At 37.9% G+C, this 16,277-nt stretch overlaps 1 protein-coding gene across 1 annotated transcript in view; it reads right to left on the reverse strand.

Annotated features, from left to right (window-relative positions):
* Window positions 1-13,051: 13,051 nt before the first annotated feature.
* LOC140149138 (uncharacterized) overlaps window positions 13,052-16,277 on the reverse strand; it is a 33,740-nt gene continuing 30,514 nt past the window's right edge. Inside the window, exon 8 of the mRNA XM_072171326.1 lies at window positions 13,052-14,444. Coding sequence (XP_072027427.1) covers window positions 14,398-14,444 — 47 coding nt within the window. The 3' untranslated portion in view covers window positions 13,052-14,397. The remainder of the gene's footprint in view (window positions 14,445-16,277) is intronic.

Below are 16,277 nucleotides of genomic sequence, written 5' to 3' on the forward strand. Positions count from 1 at the left end.
AAGATCTCTTGAAACATGACAGGAGCCGTGGAAGATGAGCGTTAACCCTTCCAAATGCACGGTCATGGAAATTTCCTTGAAGAGAAACCCTCCACACAGAGACTGCGGGCAAGGATTACAGCAGCCAAACTCAAATCCTTACTTATAGGGGTGCAGCTGGATAACAAGCTGAACTGGGGAGAACATGTTGCAAACACAGTCAATAAAGCAAACCGGACATTGAGTTTCCTCAGAAGAAACTTGTGGTTCTGTCCAGGGCAGGGAAGTGAAGTCTACAGCATATCTAACGTTAGTGCTTCCAGTCCTAGAGTACGCTGGTTGTGCATGGGATCCTTACAGAGCAGGGCTAATAAAGAAGCCGAAAGTGTGCAGAGAAAAGCTGCAATATTTTGCACAGGGGATTTCCAAAGAGAGAGTAGTGTCACTCAAATGTTGGAAGATCTCGGATGGGACACTCTAGCTGTCAGAATGGAGAGAAATCGTTTAGCTATGTTTTACAAAATCCAAAATGAATTGGTAGGAATCAACAAAGAAGCCTACATTCAAACCTCTTCTGCTGCGGGTTTAAGAAGAAACCAAATTCCATTCATCAAGAAGGATGTTTATAAAAACTCAGTTTCCCGAGAAATGGAAGAGCATCACTCAAACCACTATATCAGCCCCATCTTTAGATATTTTCAAGAAAAACCTCTAGCTTGCCGGTCACCCAATAAAAATCCAACACGCACGATTATACTATACTATACGCAGGTATACGGCCTTTTCGAATAGTGCCCTCTTATGTAACCCGGTACTATGAAATTACCTTGCTCGATTTAAGCTATACGAGAGAATCGTTTTGTAACCAAACCTTGTCATATATGTAAATTAATACAAGATACTAAAACAATATAAATATTTACAGATTGTTTTCAATTATTTTGATTTTCAGTTTCATCGCATGAAGATAGCGCAAATGGCAACTGAAAAACTAAGCCTCACATCGAAGTAAATCTGAACATCAAATTACCATGCAATGTGACGTGCAAAGTACTGCGGAGACCCGGGTGCGGAGATTCGCAGTTAGCTGGACCATCGAGATAAAAAATAGATTTTTTTTTATCTCGATGGCTGGAAGGGAGACACATTAAACACAAATCATTGAAATTAAAAACGGAAATGAATTTTTGATCAACAATTACTTTATTTCACAAAATTCGTCTTTGCGTGACAGAATGTGCATGTAAAATTATTTTTATTTGTTATTTTATTCATCTGGCAATTAACAACAAAATTGAGACAAAACAACAAATTGGGTCTACTGAGCTGCCGGGGAACACTGAAAGCACAAAAGAGCACTGTCACCACAAGGTGCAGCGCTCCCAACTCAGCAGACCACACACGTACAAATCATATTGGAAAAAAATACAAAAAGGCATCAATACAAATTAATCATCATGCTCCATATAGTGAGATTTGAGTTGAGATTTAAAAGTAGACTTGTTACAGGTGAGATATGAGTCTCTGACATCGGATGGAATTGAAGACCATAACACTGGGAAATTAACTAAAAGACAGTTTTTGCCGAGTTTTTGTAAGCATCTGTTTTAGGAGTGATTGATTGTTTAAAAATTAAAGCTTCATGTCTCGTATTAACACACCACCTGGAAAAAAGAAAGGGATTGGCATTAGTAAGACATGAACAAGCGAATGAAACAGACAAATAAGTCCTTCTAGTTTTCAAAGTTGTGAGATTTAGAGTTCTGAGTCTGTCCTCATATGATTGATCCCCCCTACGTTGACAAAGAATTGACCTAGTAGCTAGCACGATGCTGTATTTGTTCCAATTTATCAATATTACATTTCTTGTAAACATTCCAAACAGGCGAGCAGTAATCTAATATTGGCAAAATGAGCGACTGGTAAAGTTTGAGTAGAACATAGGAGTTCTTACTTCCCGCGACAATTCTGGTAAAACCAAGTAATTTATTGCACTTTTTGACAATGTTGTTGACGTGAGAATTAATTCCACGAAAGATCACTGGAGACTGTTACACCCAGGAGACGAAGGTTATCAGTAGTAGCAAGACTAGTATTATTGACGTGGTAGGCAGGAACAGGTTTGTTTTTGCGCCTGCTAATGCACATGACTTGGCATTTAGATGGATTTAATTGAAGAGCGTTATTGTTTGACCACCAGTTTAATTTATCCAGATCAGATTGCAATATAGTAATATCCGTGTCATCTTTAATGATCCTAAAAATGAACGTGTCATCAGCATAAGCGTACATGGGAGACTGAAGATGAAGATGAAGATCGTTAACGTATATATTAAACAAAAGTGGGCCCAAAACAGATCCCTGAGGGACCCCAGATAATACACTGGTCCACTCAGAACTAGCACCGCAAAACATGACACGTTGTCGACGGCCAGTAAGGAAAGATGTTATCCATTGCAATAAAGTCCGCGAATGCCGTAGGTCTTATGAAGCTTTTTAATGAGCACATGGTGTGAAATAGAATCAAATGCGCGGCTGTAATCCACGGATATAAGATCGATACGCGCAGTTGGATTAGTCCGACGATCAAGGGCGCCAAGCCATTCTGTGGTGGCTTCACAAAGGGCCGTGGTGCATGATTTGCCTGGAGAGAACCCATGCTGATTTTCGAACATGAGACCATTTGTGAGCAGGTGACTTCTCAGCTCATCGCAAACGAGAGCCTCAAGCATTTTACCAACCACGGACGTTAAGGCAATAGGTCTATAGTTAGACAATGTAGAACGGTCACCCTTCTTGTACACAGGGACTACATGGGCTATTTTCCAACCTATGGGCAATTTGCCTAATGCAGCAGACATAGGCCTACTAAAGATACGCGCAAGAACTGGGGCTATGCTATGAGTACACATCTTTAACATACGGCCCGAGATGTTATCAGGCCCGACGGCTTTATCAGCAGCCAATTCTCGCTATTCGCAATAAGGGCGCCGCCAGCGGTTTGCGATGTAATCGTGATGTATCATGGGAAAAGGTCGACATCCAAGTCCGCGCAATACGAATATTACCATGCTATTAGGCCTACATAGGAACACGTGACAATATTTTTTAGTTTGTCAAAATAAAGGTGTTACACGCGAATCGATACTCAATAATACTTAATAATGTGATTTGAAATGTGCACAATTAATTTTTTCTCTATCGATTTGCGTGTAATACCGTTATATTGACAAACTAAAAATATTGTCACGTGTTCCTATGTAATAGCATGGTAATATTCGTATTGCGCGGCCTTGGATGTCGACCTTTTCCCATGATACATCACGATTTTCCCATGATACATTACGATTACATCGCAAACCGCTGGCGGCGCCCTTATTGCGAATAGCGAGAATTTCTTAATTCTATTTAGAACCATTTCAGAATTAAACCTGGTGTTGGAAAAGGGTTCAACTATGAGTTCTGGAGATGTAATTTCCACAGTATCATCAGTATGTGTGAAGAAACTAGCAAAAAGATCACTGAATCTCTGAGCGATTAAGTCTGGAGCAGTACATGGTAGGTTATCAATATTAAAAGAGATATTTTCAGGTTGAGAGCGTGATGACTTAACAAAACTCCAACTTATGATATTCTAATATACAGCTTTTCCGTCCATGATGCAGTCATGTCTACAGTAGAATTCATCTCGACCTTTGCAGGACTTAACCCCATTAAAAGCTATTAAACCAAGATAACACTCATTGAAACAGCTCAACTGATTAAATCGGATCTTCTCTGGTTGTGCACAAGTGACTGTTTTCATGTGCGATATCGCAATAAAGCTGGTATTCATAGCTTCAGTTGGGTAACCGATTATAAAGGAAACGAAAGGAAACAATGTTATGTGTGGCTTTGTTCACGAAATCAGACAATGGCGTGCTTTTTGTAAACCAGCATTCTTGAAAATGAGCAACATAATGATTTTTGACTTAACACGGTTTGGAAATAATTTCTTCATATTTTTGGTGTTATCTGTCGTTTACATGTCCTTCCTAAAACACAAAAGTACGACCCTCTCCAAACACCTAAATTAGCTAAAAATTTAGGACATGTTACAAAACTATATTGTCTAGAATTTTAGAAGAGTACTTTTAATATTGGCCGGTTATTTTTCACACAGCGACGTTAACTAGGCAATGTACTATTACCTATAACATTAACTAAAACACCAAAGTACGAATATTTCCAAACATCTAAATTAGCTAAAAATTTAGGACATGTTAAAAACTATATTTTCTAGAACTTTAGAAGAGTACTTTTTATATTGGCCGGTTATTTTTCAAACAGCGACGTTAACTAGTCATATCCCCATACTGTTAACGTAGGGCTATTTGTAAAGGTCACGCGTCAATGGGAAAGAGCACTGTGTATTGTGTATAGGAAAACGGACAGTAACTGCAGTATGCCACCCTTACGAAAATGCAAGCAATGAAACATGTGTGCGACAGCATGCAGCACGCGTGCGGCAGTGTGCAGCACACGTGCAGATGTGTGCAGCATGCATGCAAGGCCGGCTGGTAGCGTGTTCATGCGTGCGAACCAGCTGTGTGCATGCAGGCATCGCACGCAAATATCCACCGCGCACACAATTTGCTTGCAGAACCTGCGTGCAGACTACCAATCTGCACGCAAATTACATGCTGACTTCACTTGTGTGCGGACTGTAGGACTGCACGCAAATTGTTTCCCAACTTGCACGCATCTTGCATGCAGCACGCATATTGCTGCACACATGCAGGATTTCCAGATCACAAAGTTAGAAGGCTGCACGCATACAGGGTTTTCAGAAGCAGCAAAGGTAAAATGCTGCATGCATGCAGGATTTTCAATGAATAATTCACCTTTACACAACTGACATCAAGTCACAATTTGGCAATGAACTAGTAGTGAAAATAATTAAATGTTTACAATGAATAAATAAGTTAGCCTTCAGACCAAAATTTTCTAAGTATTTAACCTTCAGACCAAGATTTTTTGGCAGTCCAAGAGGGGGGGGGGGGGGGCAAGCAATTTTTGGCAGGCCAATAGGTGAGGGGGCAAGCAATTTTTGGCAGGTCTATATAGGGGAGGGCAAGCAATTTTTGGCAGGTATTTGAACATTTTACCCACTAATTATTGCACAGCCCCTAAATAGACCTCGCCTCATATACCAACAACATTTGCTCAATGTTGGCAAACGTTGGAAGGACCATCGCGGTTGGCACGCCAACATTGGCCTAAGGTTTTTTTGCATCTTTTCAGCAGCTTTTGGAATTCCATTATTGGCCCAATGTTGAAATGCCAATCTTGTATCAACAGTTGGCATTGCAACATTGGGTCATCGTTGATTTGCCATTCATGAGTCAATATAGTTGGCATTGCAACATTGGCCCAATGTTGGAATGCCATTCCTGTTTCGATAGTTGTCATTTAAAGGCCCTTTCAGTGATTTCACAGGAACATTTAAAAAATGGAAATTTGTCAGAGTTGCTTAGAAATAAAGAATAAGTCTACAGAATTTCATTAAACCACTTTTCCCTGAATACATCGACAAATTAGTCAAAAACAGAAGTTTTAGAAAGGTTTTCTACTTCAACTCAGATCGACTCGAGAAAATCGAGATTTTCATACAGTGCGCCACCCAGGCGCGGATCCAGGCATGGGCACACCGGGCCCGTGCCCCCCCTTTTCGAGGGTCCTAATTTTTTTTTTTTTACAATTTTGTATGAAAAAAATAAATATAACGCCCCCTGTTTTGCTTTTCATTTTTACATAAACGGCCTCCCATGCCAGTGACGGATCCATGCAGGGGCGCACACGGACCGTGCCCCCTTTCATGGTCCATGAATTGGCTTCAATTCGGCCTTTATTGTTAATTTTTTTCCAAATACTGAGGGGTCGCATCCTCCCTCAGACACCCTCCCTCCGCGTATAGATAAAGAAGTCAGTAGGCTTCTTTTTTAGACCAGGTGCGGATCCAGTGTAATATTTAAAAGTTTGCAATTGAGTTCGGGACCTTTTTTGTTTTAAGCAATGATAAAAGTGTAAAAATGATGCACCAACTTGAATGACTTAAGACCTTCATTTTGCAAAATTTCTGAGGGGAGATAAACAGGGGACCGTTTTCACTTCTGTTTTGGACATCTGTACACTTTATGTTTTAACATGTTTAAGCAATAATTAGGCCTACAGTAATAGTGAATAATGGTCTATGAGTGGCTTCAATCGTGCCTTCATTTTCACGTTGCCATTTTCACCGTTCTGCTTTGGACACCAGGCCCTTTATTTTTCAAGCATTAATTGACGCAATATTGAAAATTTGTTGACGAATGACTTCAAATAATAGCAGTATTAAAAATTTTCCACCAAATAGTTTCAATTGGACCTTCATTTTTCAAAATTTTCCAATTCCAATTAATGCCAAAATGGTCCACCAAATAGCTTCAATGAGGTCTTCATTTTGCAAAAGTTTCTCACTTCGGAGGGGGGCACATCCCCCCTCAGACACCCCCCTGCGTCGCGCAAGCGCGACGTACGTCGCTGTCGCGCCAATGATTCTAAGTTTGTGCCCCCCCTTTTCAAAAATCCTGGATCCGCCACTGGCGCCACCAATCGACTGGAAAAACTTCCTAGTCCAGTGTTTCTAACACCGGGGAAGTAGAGTCTAAATTGATTTAAAACAGACGCTTAATTTTTGTAGTAGAAAACAAAATAAGCAATTAAAGGTCACCGAGGCAAACTAACGGTCAATTCAAATATGAAAAACAGTTAAAATTGTGTATTTTGTTTAAAATAGTAGCTACTGATGTAATAAGTAGTAGAAACAATACGCTGGTACGGTGGAGAGTGAGCTTCTTTCGATCTCGAGTCGGACTTTTTGTACTGTCAGTATCAAAAGTCCAGATTCATGTAAATGCTTTATTTTGTCTAAAATACACGGCTTTCGACCGAACCACTAGCAGGCTATGTTAGCACATCTATGCCAATTACAAAGGTACCAAAATCTGAATTTTGATGATTTTTACGATCGTCCGGATGAGCAAATCACTGAATGGGCCTTTAAACATTGGGCCAATGTTGGAATGCCATTCCTGTTTCGATAGTTGGCATTGAAACATTGGGCCAATGTTGGAATGCGCCATTCCTGTTTTGATAGTTAGCATTGAAACATTTGGCCAATGTTGGAATGCCATTCCTGTTTCGATAGTTAGCATTTCAACATTGGGCCAATGGTGGAGTGCGCCAATCCTGTTTTGATAGTTAGCAATAGCATTGAAACATTTGGCCAATGTTGGAATGCCATTCCTGTTTCGCCAGTTGGCAATTAATGCAACATTGGGTCAATGTTGGAATGTCATTTCTGTTTCGATAGTTGACATTGCAACATTGGGCCAATGTTCAGTGGAATTCCATTCCTGTTTCGATAGTAGGCATTGCATCATTGGCCCAATGTTGGAATGCATTCCTGTTTCGATAGTTGTCATTGCAACATTGGGCCAATGTTGGTATGCCATTCATGAATCAACAGTTGGCACTGCAAAAAAATCAAAACAAAATTCAACATTTTTATAGTAAATGTTAACAATATTTACAGTAAATTTGATCAATATTCATAAAATGATGCACTTTGGCCGGTTTAGTCATCAAAATATTGCTTATATTAACTTAAAACAATTTCATCAAATGTGAACACCCCTGTTAGCTCAAATGGTAAAGCATCAGACTCCCATGCAGAAGGTCCCTGGTTCAAAATCAGGTAGGTAAAGATTAGTGACTTGTATAAAATTAAGCCAGGCAATTTTGGTTCATTGTAAAATAGATAGCCAGATAATGTAGGACTTAATGTAAGGACAGTATACACTGTTAACAATTAATTTTGATTTTTTTTTTCGGGATTTTGTCTCGCATATATATATGGCCAGTGCGTGCTGCACGCTAATGGATTTGCATGCTGCATGCAAACTGCGCACGCTCATGACCTGCACGCATTTTTGCTGCATGCATGCAGCAAGCATCTGCATGCTTCCTGCATGCGTGCCTCGTTCCAAATATACGCATCCGCACGCTACCCACTGCATGCGTGCTGCATGCATGCATTCAAAAACTGCGTGCCATTTTCGTAAGGGCAATTTCGAACTTTGTTCATTCATAAAGTGTCGTCGAATACAAGAGTCAGTCAGTATGTATAATGTACGATCTTATAATATGAAATTGGTAAAATGTTTTCAAACCTGATTTTTTTGCATATTTGTAATGTTTACACATGTCCCAACTGGCACCTAAATGGAATCGGCCAAATTTGTTGTCTTTGTAGGTCAACAGAGCAAAGCTAGTTCGACATATTATCATAATTTAAAAATTATGATAATAATATGTCCTCCCATAGAACTGCGTGTTAAATGGCCAAAATAACCAATGGGGTTTCTTTCACTTTACTTTGTTATTTCAACCTGAAATGGACAGCAACCCTTCTCGTCAGTTATAACTAATATTATTTCAACATTTTGAATAAAGAATAACAAAATTTGACGGAAATCGTACATTAAGGCTGACTTCATATGTGGATTTTTTTCATGGCATTTCTCAATGATGTCTTTCAAACAACACATGTAAAAATTAGATCACACGCGTGATTACGTAACAGCATTAGCATAATATCAATGGTCTAGAGTCACCTGCTGAAATTGAGTCGTTTTTGTTAAGGGAAATAAGAGGCTGAAAGGAGGTATTGTTGTATTTTTTTATATTTTTTTATTTTCTCGGGAATTAAAGTATGGAAAATGCTGCCTTTTGGAACAGTAATAGAACACAAAGGTTTTAGTTTATTTAAAATGTGTGGTCAAATATGTCTTATTAATAACAAAAACAAGGCTTTCTGTCTATAAAAATCTTGATATTGCCAAAAATAGCAAACGTGGAAATTTAAGATTTTTTTTTTTTTTTTTTGACTAATCTCCAAACATTAAAACGGGAGTCTTCCTAGAAAATATTTGAATCCGTGATTAAAATATAAGTGTTATTCTTCTATTGTTACATTTAAACAAAAAGTAGTGGTACAGAGAGAGAGAGTCCATCTTTTGAATGAGAAATTTATTTTTAAAACTTTTCTGTTCATTTCAGGTTGAGGTGCATTTCCAGCATGTTGTATCGGTCATCCTACCTACGCATGCGCAGATTGTTGTTTGATTTGCACCAGTTATCATCGCGCTGAGTACCAGCTCTCACACTTGACCAGTCATTATATTTTTTGCAGAATAATTTTGCTTCCATTCAAGCCCTAAAGTTGTTGAAGTTTCCAGACATCCCATTTCCATCCAAGTTTAATGGCAAGTCTCATATTTTACCAAACATGATGCAGTCATGTCTACAGTAGAATTCATCTCGACCTTTGCATGACTTAAACCCCATTTTTAAAAAGCTATTAAACCAAGATAACACTCATTGAAACAGCTCAACTGATTAAATCGGATCTTCTCTGGTTGTGCACATGTGTCTGTTTTATATGTGCGGTATCGCTATGAGGTGCTATAATACAGCTTCAGTTGGGTAACTGATTATAAAGGAAACGCAAGGAAACAATGGTATGTGGACCTTTGTTCACGAAATGAGACAATGGCCTGCTTTTTGTTAACCAGCATTCTTGAAAATGAGCAACATAATGATTGTTGACTTAACACGGTTTGGAAATAATTTCTTCATATTTTTGGTGTTATCTGTCGTTTACATATCCTTCCTAAAACACAAAAGTGCGACTATTTCCAAACACCTAAATTAGCTAAAAATTTAGGACATGTTACAAAACTATATTTTCTAGAATTTCATAGAATAGTTTAAATGTAGCTTGTACCGTTTTTTGTGGCATCCTTCAGAACGGAGCGGTCCGTTACCAATATAGCTCAATATTTTCGGTCAAATCTCCATTCAATTAACACGGGGAGTTGGCTAGCTATGAGCTAGCTATGCTTTGCCCTCACTCATATTCTACGAAAGTGCGACTATTTCTGAACATCTAACCTACTGTAATTTTAGGTCATGTTAGAGAAATATATTTGCTAGAAGTTTGGAGAATAGTTTAAATATTGGCCGGTTATTTTTCACACAGTGATGTTAACTAGGCAAATGCAATATACTTCTAACATACACTATTTGTAAAGGTCGCGCGTCAATGGTGAGAGCACTGTGTATTGTGTATAGGAAAACGGACAGTAACTGCAGTATGAAGCAAACTGAGGACCTAGTGTTTATTCCTGCCGAAAACTAGCCATATATGCACCTTGTTCTTTTGCTGTTCTCGGACATTTAAACATGCGTCTTTGCTGTAATTTAAAAGGCTCGCCTTATAGTCTATTGGTTTTATGCTAATGCTGTTACGTAATCATGTGTGTGATATAATGTGTTGTTTGAAAGACAAAGGTACAGTGCACACATTTCCCCAATATGAAATTTAAAAAAAAGGAAAATTAAGTTTGGCAGAGGTGGGGTTCGAACTCACGGCGCACCGCTATCATTGATACTCTATAAGCCTAGCGCATTAGACCGCTCGGCCACCTGCCTTGTTAGTATCTATTTTGAAACTTATTTGAACATATAATCGCAACTTCATCAAAGGCCTACCACGTGACAAGCAAAGGCAGAAAACGTACCATATTTTGGAATTTTATTTGCTTAAAACATTAATGTGTATTAATAGCCCTCAATTGTTGCTAACTGCGTGTTCTACATACAGAAATCCGACAATAAATGGGGCTCTACATGGACAATACATTATATCTATTTTGACTCGCCGGACACGTGCTCGTATATACATGTGTGTCAGTATAATACTATAGTGGAGCCTACCATTTTTTTCTTGTATACAGGTTCGATGTTTTTGTCATTTATATAAAAAAATCCACATTAGACCTCAATTTTTTTTTTCAGGAAATAAAAGATTAGATTACCATAAAAACGAAACAGTAATCTTTGGTGGGGTCTAATCTAATGTAATTTTTACATAGAATTGTCAATGTTTTTTCTATCCTTATTCTTGCTCAATTAAAAAAATATTTTGGCGTACATAAAATTGAAATGCCTCTTAAACGACATCAAATGTGCCACAATTGGGTATCACGAATCGTTATATAGGATGTGCAGTATACAGGGTGTCCCAGAATGATCTATACCGGTAAAGATGGAATTTTTTAGGTATGAAGAGCATGTTGAATGGTCATATTGTTTTGCATTTTAAGTTCTACATATATTTAGCTTTCTCAGATTTTTTAGATTTTAAAAATTGGACGTTTCTAGTAGAAGTTATAGAAGATTGCGTAAAAATGGTGAATTCTAAGTTTTGACAACGCAACCTATTTTGAAAATCTGTAACATTACTAACCGTTCAGCACAAAGTTATTTGGAAAAAGTTATGCAGGTATTTTAGTTGTGCCCTGTTCATAATTCCACTAAATAGCCGATATCTATCTATTATTTATGACGTTACGAAGCAATCATTATATGGAATTAAGGATTTGTGGCCTAATCCCATTCTCTCTTTGGCGGTAGTTTTAAATATAGTTATTGTGGTGTGAGGTCCATGTCATTTGAAATGCTTGCAGAGATCGAACTGGTTGTGGTACAGAAAAGACGGCTCCTCAATTTACTGTACAGCAGCGTGGATTTCTTTCAAAAACTTACTGGCAAACCGGCAGCTATGTTGAGACGCAAAGAAGATTCATTAGACGATAGTGTATAACGTAAAGAAGTTTGACGAGCACGGAACTGTCAGGAATCGGCAGAGTGAAGCTTCAGGTGCTCGTAAGACTGTAAGAACAAGAGCGAACATTGCAGCTATCCGGCAAGCTTTAAGGCGCAACCCCAACAGTAGTTGTCGTCGAAATGCTGTGCCAAACATCCCACGTTCTTCATTTAATCGTATCGTGCCATTTTTCAAAGGTATGCGAGTCGTTTTTCATCGATTTTACATTATTGCATGCCACGCCAAAACAAATAAAGGTAGCGTGCTGAAATTACCAGAATAAGTAGGAGACATGTCCAACATTATAATGCTGGTATCAAAAATAGATACACTGCCCGTCTTCTATTTTTAGTTATTTTTGCAAACACGGTACAAATCATTCTGGGACACCCTGTATATTCATATATTCTTTTATACACAGGATGCTTCAATTTTGACACAAAAAATATTTCATTAAAAACCCTCTCACTCGGCTATTTAAAAAGGTAACCACGCTTCTCTAGAATGTGCAATATATTAATATTAAAAGTTTTCTTATTTTAGCAGCATTCCAGAAACACTTGGCGTTTGGCGAAAAGAGGAGTAGGTACAGTGTGTATGTAGGCCTAATTATCGAGAAATGCCATGAAAACAATCCACATATGACGTCACAAGTCAACTCTTAATACATACTGACTGACCCTCGTACATTTAGAAAGTTTCTTAATCATATTATAACCGTTTTTAAAGTGAAGTGTTACAACTTTAACGAGCCATTTTGAGATGGCAAGTTGGATGAGGTAGGCCTACATGTGTAAATACTCACAGAAATTAGTTTTAGTAGGCCTACTATGTAGGCCTATACGGTATGCTTATATAATTGAAGACCGATTTAAAAAGACTAGTTTGCGTCTGACGTCAGGGCAAAGACGCGACGTGATTGGTTGCTGACCTACGCAGTACATCATTTTTGATCTGGTTAAGGGATCTGGAATGAGCGTTTTGGGCGTTTCGACAGTATTTTTGTGGGACATGAGAGCACATCAGACCTATCGAATTGCATTCTGAATACGAATTTATGACAAATTATTAAAATTTGATATTTTTCACATTTTTGATATATAACAGTCCTCGACGTAAATTTTATAAATCTAATGATATATTCTTAAAGTGTATGTAGCTGGGAGGAAAAGCCGACGATCAATTGAAAATTTGACCTTTCATATTGAAGATATGGATTTTTCCCCAAAAGACCAATTTTTTTTTTGTATTTTGGGGGAAAATCCATATCTTCAATACGAAAGGTCAACATTTTCAATTGATCGTCGGCTTTTCATCTCACCTACATTATCAAATTTATAAAGTTTACTTCGAGTACTGTTAAATATCAAAAATATCAATTTTTAATCATTTGCCATAAAATGTGTATTACATTGCGAATTTCAAAAAATCAAAATTATTTGATATCAGAAGGACATTCTTCGTATTCAGAATGCAATTCGATATGTCTGATGTGCTCTAATGTCCCACAATAAATACTGTCCAAAGGTTCATACCCCACCCCTTAACAGGACGTCAAACGCAAACTAGTCTTTTTAATTCTGTCTTCAATTATTATAGTATTTTTTTAAAGAATTGTGAAGTTTACAAAGAGATATAATAAATATACACATTTGTGATACGATCAAGCAAAATCAGTCGGAACTCGGAAATATTAAATTTTCAGTTGCTTAGAGGATAGTAAAATGCATTTACAAAGCTGCATTTTGCAGAAAACCCCGTTGAAATTGAAAAACCAGTTCCAAAGATAAGAGCAATTATTAAAGAGTTTCAAAAACAATAGGCTCTCTCTCAAAATCAATATTTCCGAGTTCCGACTGATTTTGCTTGATCGCATCACATTTGTCACGAAGGAGCACAAGCCGGCTGGGATCGAGACCAACACTTATGCTAGCTTCAGGAGGGCGACAAATAAGACAATAAGCATGCATGATTAGCGGTCTCTAACCCCGGTCTCTAACACATTTAAAACTAAATATTAACAGCTTTTCTTGAAAATGACTCGGGCTTTGACATACAAGATTGGGCTACGAGTATGCATTTTACCAAGTTAGCAATAGGTAATTGCTTCATTTTGCATATGCACGACTTTCTTTATTATACTCAAAATCGGATTTTATTATACATGTTATAAGGAAGTTGTTTACGTGCATTAGGCTCCTTCACAGCCGGTTTCTGTCGTGTATGTTTGCGAGTGAGCCACAAGCAGACTGGGTTGCCAGGGTGGCTTGTCTCGGTTCGGTGGTGAATATTGAATATCGTATTGTGTTTTAAAATAATTATTGACTAAAGCTCGCTGCAGACTCCAAGTGTTCTGCATCAAATCTGTAGTCTGTTGAGCCCTTTACCCCTCTGGCATCTGTCTGTATTGTATATTCTTTTTTGTGCTTGTGTCATTAATTGTACTGTTTTATTTGCAACGAATGAAATTATTTGAATAAAAGCCCGTTTTCGGGTATGAAATACAACAAAAAAAAAGTTTGACCTATCTGCAACTTATCCTTACCGAGTAACAAGCAATAATTAAAATTGCAGACACCAGTAAATTATTCTTATTTATCTCCCTGCTTCTACTTCTATATGCATACTTCGATTATTTTATTATAATTTTTTATTGTAGCAATAATTTAGATACCAATGCAGAAGTCTTCAGGGTCATATCCAGGTACATGACCTGTACAATTAAAAGAAAAATAATGAATAAGAAATGTTATTGTATGTTATAATAAAGACACAATGATCCCCAAATTTGGCACAATTATGCAACAAATGTGGGTGAGTGTTTGGTGCTGGTGGGTGGTTGGTGGGGGTCGGGTGTGTGTGTAGGTGTGGGGAGTTCGTCTTTGACTTACTTGACCATGTTGACTTACAAGCGCGTGGCTTTCCTGTGAAAGCGCCGCGCCGCCTCCATTCATGTCCGTTGTTTCCAAGCTGTTCTGCCTTGCCGACGAGGAGCTGAGAATCCTGTTGCATTTGGTCTTTCCAACCAGTGGCGGCGCCAGGATTTCGCAAAAGGTTATAAAAGGTTGTCAGAAAACGTTTAAATGTCGGGTTATATAAAGGGTATGTTAAGGGTCCTTTCATCTTTTCTGTTTCGGTTTCGGTTTCCGGTTTCGGATCTCATTGTTATTTTGAAGTGTTAGCATGGTACGTGTGAACAATCCTTTTATTCTAGTCTTTTGTTGACTACAGAAAAGTTGAACGAAGAGAACTTCTGTTTCGGTTTCGGGAGTTAATTTCTGACATGAAAAACGTGAGATGAGATGGTTGATGCTAATCTAGACAAAAGAAGTGTCTAAATTTTACGGTGGTAAATTCGCGATAAAGTGTACGGCTTCAATTGACTTGCGTTGGGTGTATAGGTACTCCAGCCTAAGCGGGAGTATCTCCTGAAAATAACCCAGCGTCGAAATATACATTGACATGATTAATATAAATTAATCAATAGTAATCAGTGTTGCCAAGAATTACGTATACTTGTTCGACGTGCAATCGCGCAAAAATCGGTCATATAGTATGCTTATGTAGCGATAATGGGGAATTATTTTCGTCCCAAATACACCTTAAAACTTGGTAATATGCAACACCAGAGAAGTGCGTTGAAGTGAAACTAATAGGATTTCTTTCATTGGAGAGGGGAGGGGAGGGGAGGAGAGGAGAGGAGAGGAGATAAAATGAGATGAGATGAGATGATATGATGATGATGATAGTGATGGTGCTGATGTTGATGACAATGACGATGATGATGATGATGATGTTGAATAAATATGACATGGTATGACAATCAATTGTTAATCTGACAATTGGGCCTATATTTCAACGTTTTTACAGAAAATTCGACCTTTTCATTCGGATTGGCATTTTGTCACATCAGTTTACCAACAGCAAAGGCCTATCGGTATTAGAGGACATTAAAGCGAGCGAAAGGGGCGCTAGACCACTAAAAACACCGGTCATCCACACACTGTGGGTGTTCCATTCTTGTCTTATCCAGCCTTTATTAACAACAGGCATGCAGGTATCTACCTATTGAAATCAGCTGATTGGTACTTCAATGAATTCAAGGAGCAGATCAATTCACATAAATCCCTTGCGTTTTCGTTTCTGAACAATAGAGCTCCCGAAACAGAAAAGATGAAACGAGGGCAAGAGTATAAAACGTTTTCATAACCTTTTCAAAACATTTTTGATAATCTACTGCTCAGCAAACAAAAATGTTTTACAGAAAACGTTTAAATGTCGGGTTATATAAAGGGTATAAAAACGTTTTAGTAACATTCCAAAAACATTCTTGAAAACTTGATACAAAACAATATAAACAGAATGTTATTTTGGGGTTGAAAAAATATTTTGCGAAAATGTTTGCCCAAAATATTTTCAATAACGTTTTAAAAACGTTTTCATGACCTTTATATAACCCGACATTTAAATGTTATTAAAAGGTTTTGAAAAAACATTTTAAGAACATTTCTGTGTTTGCTGGGTTCAAACATTTTAACATAATGTT

The sequence above is a fragment of the Amphiura filiformis genome, chromosome 1 (assembly GCF_039555335.1).
Source record: "Amphiura filiformis chromosome 1, Afil_fr2py, whole genome shotgun sequence".
NCBI lineage: Eukaryota > Metazoa > Echinodermata > Ophiuroidea > Amphilepidida > Amphiuridae > Amphiura > Amphiura filiformis.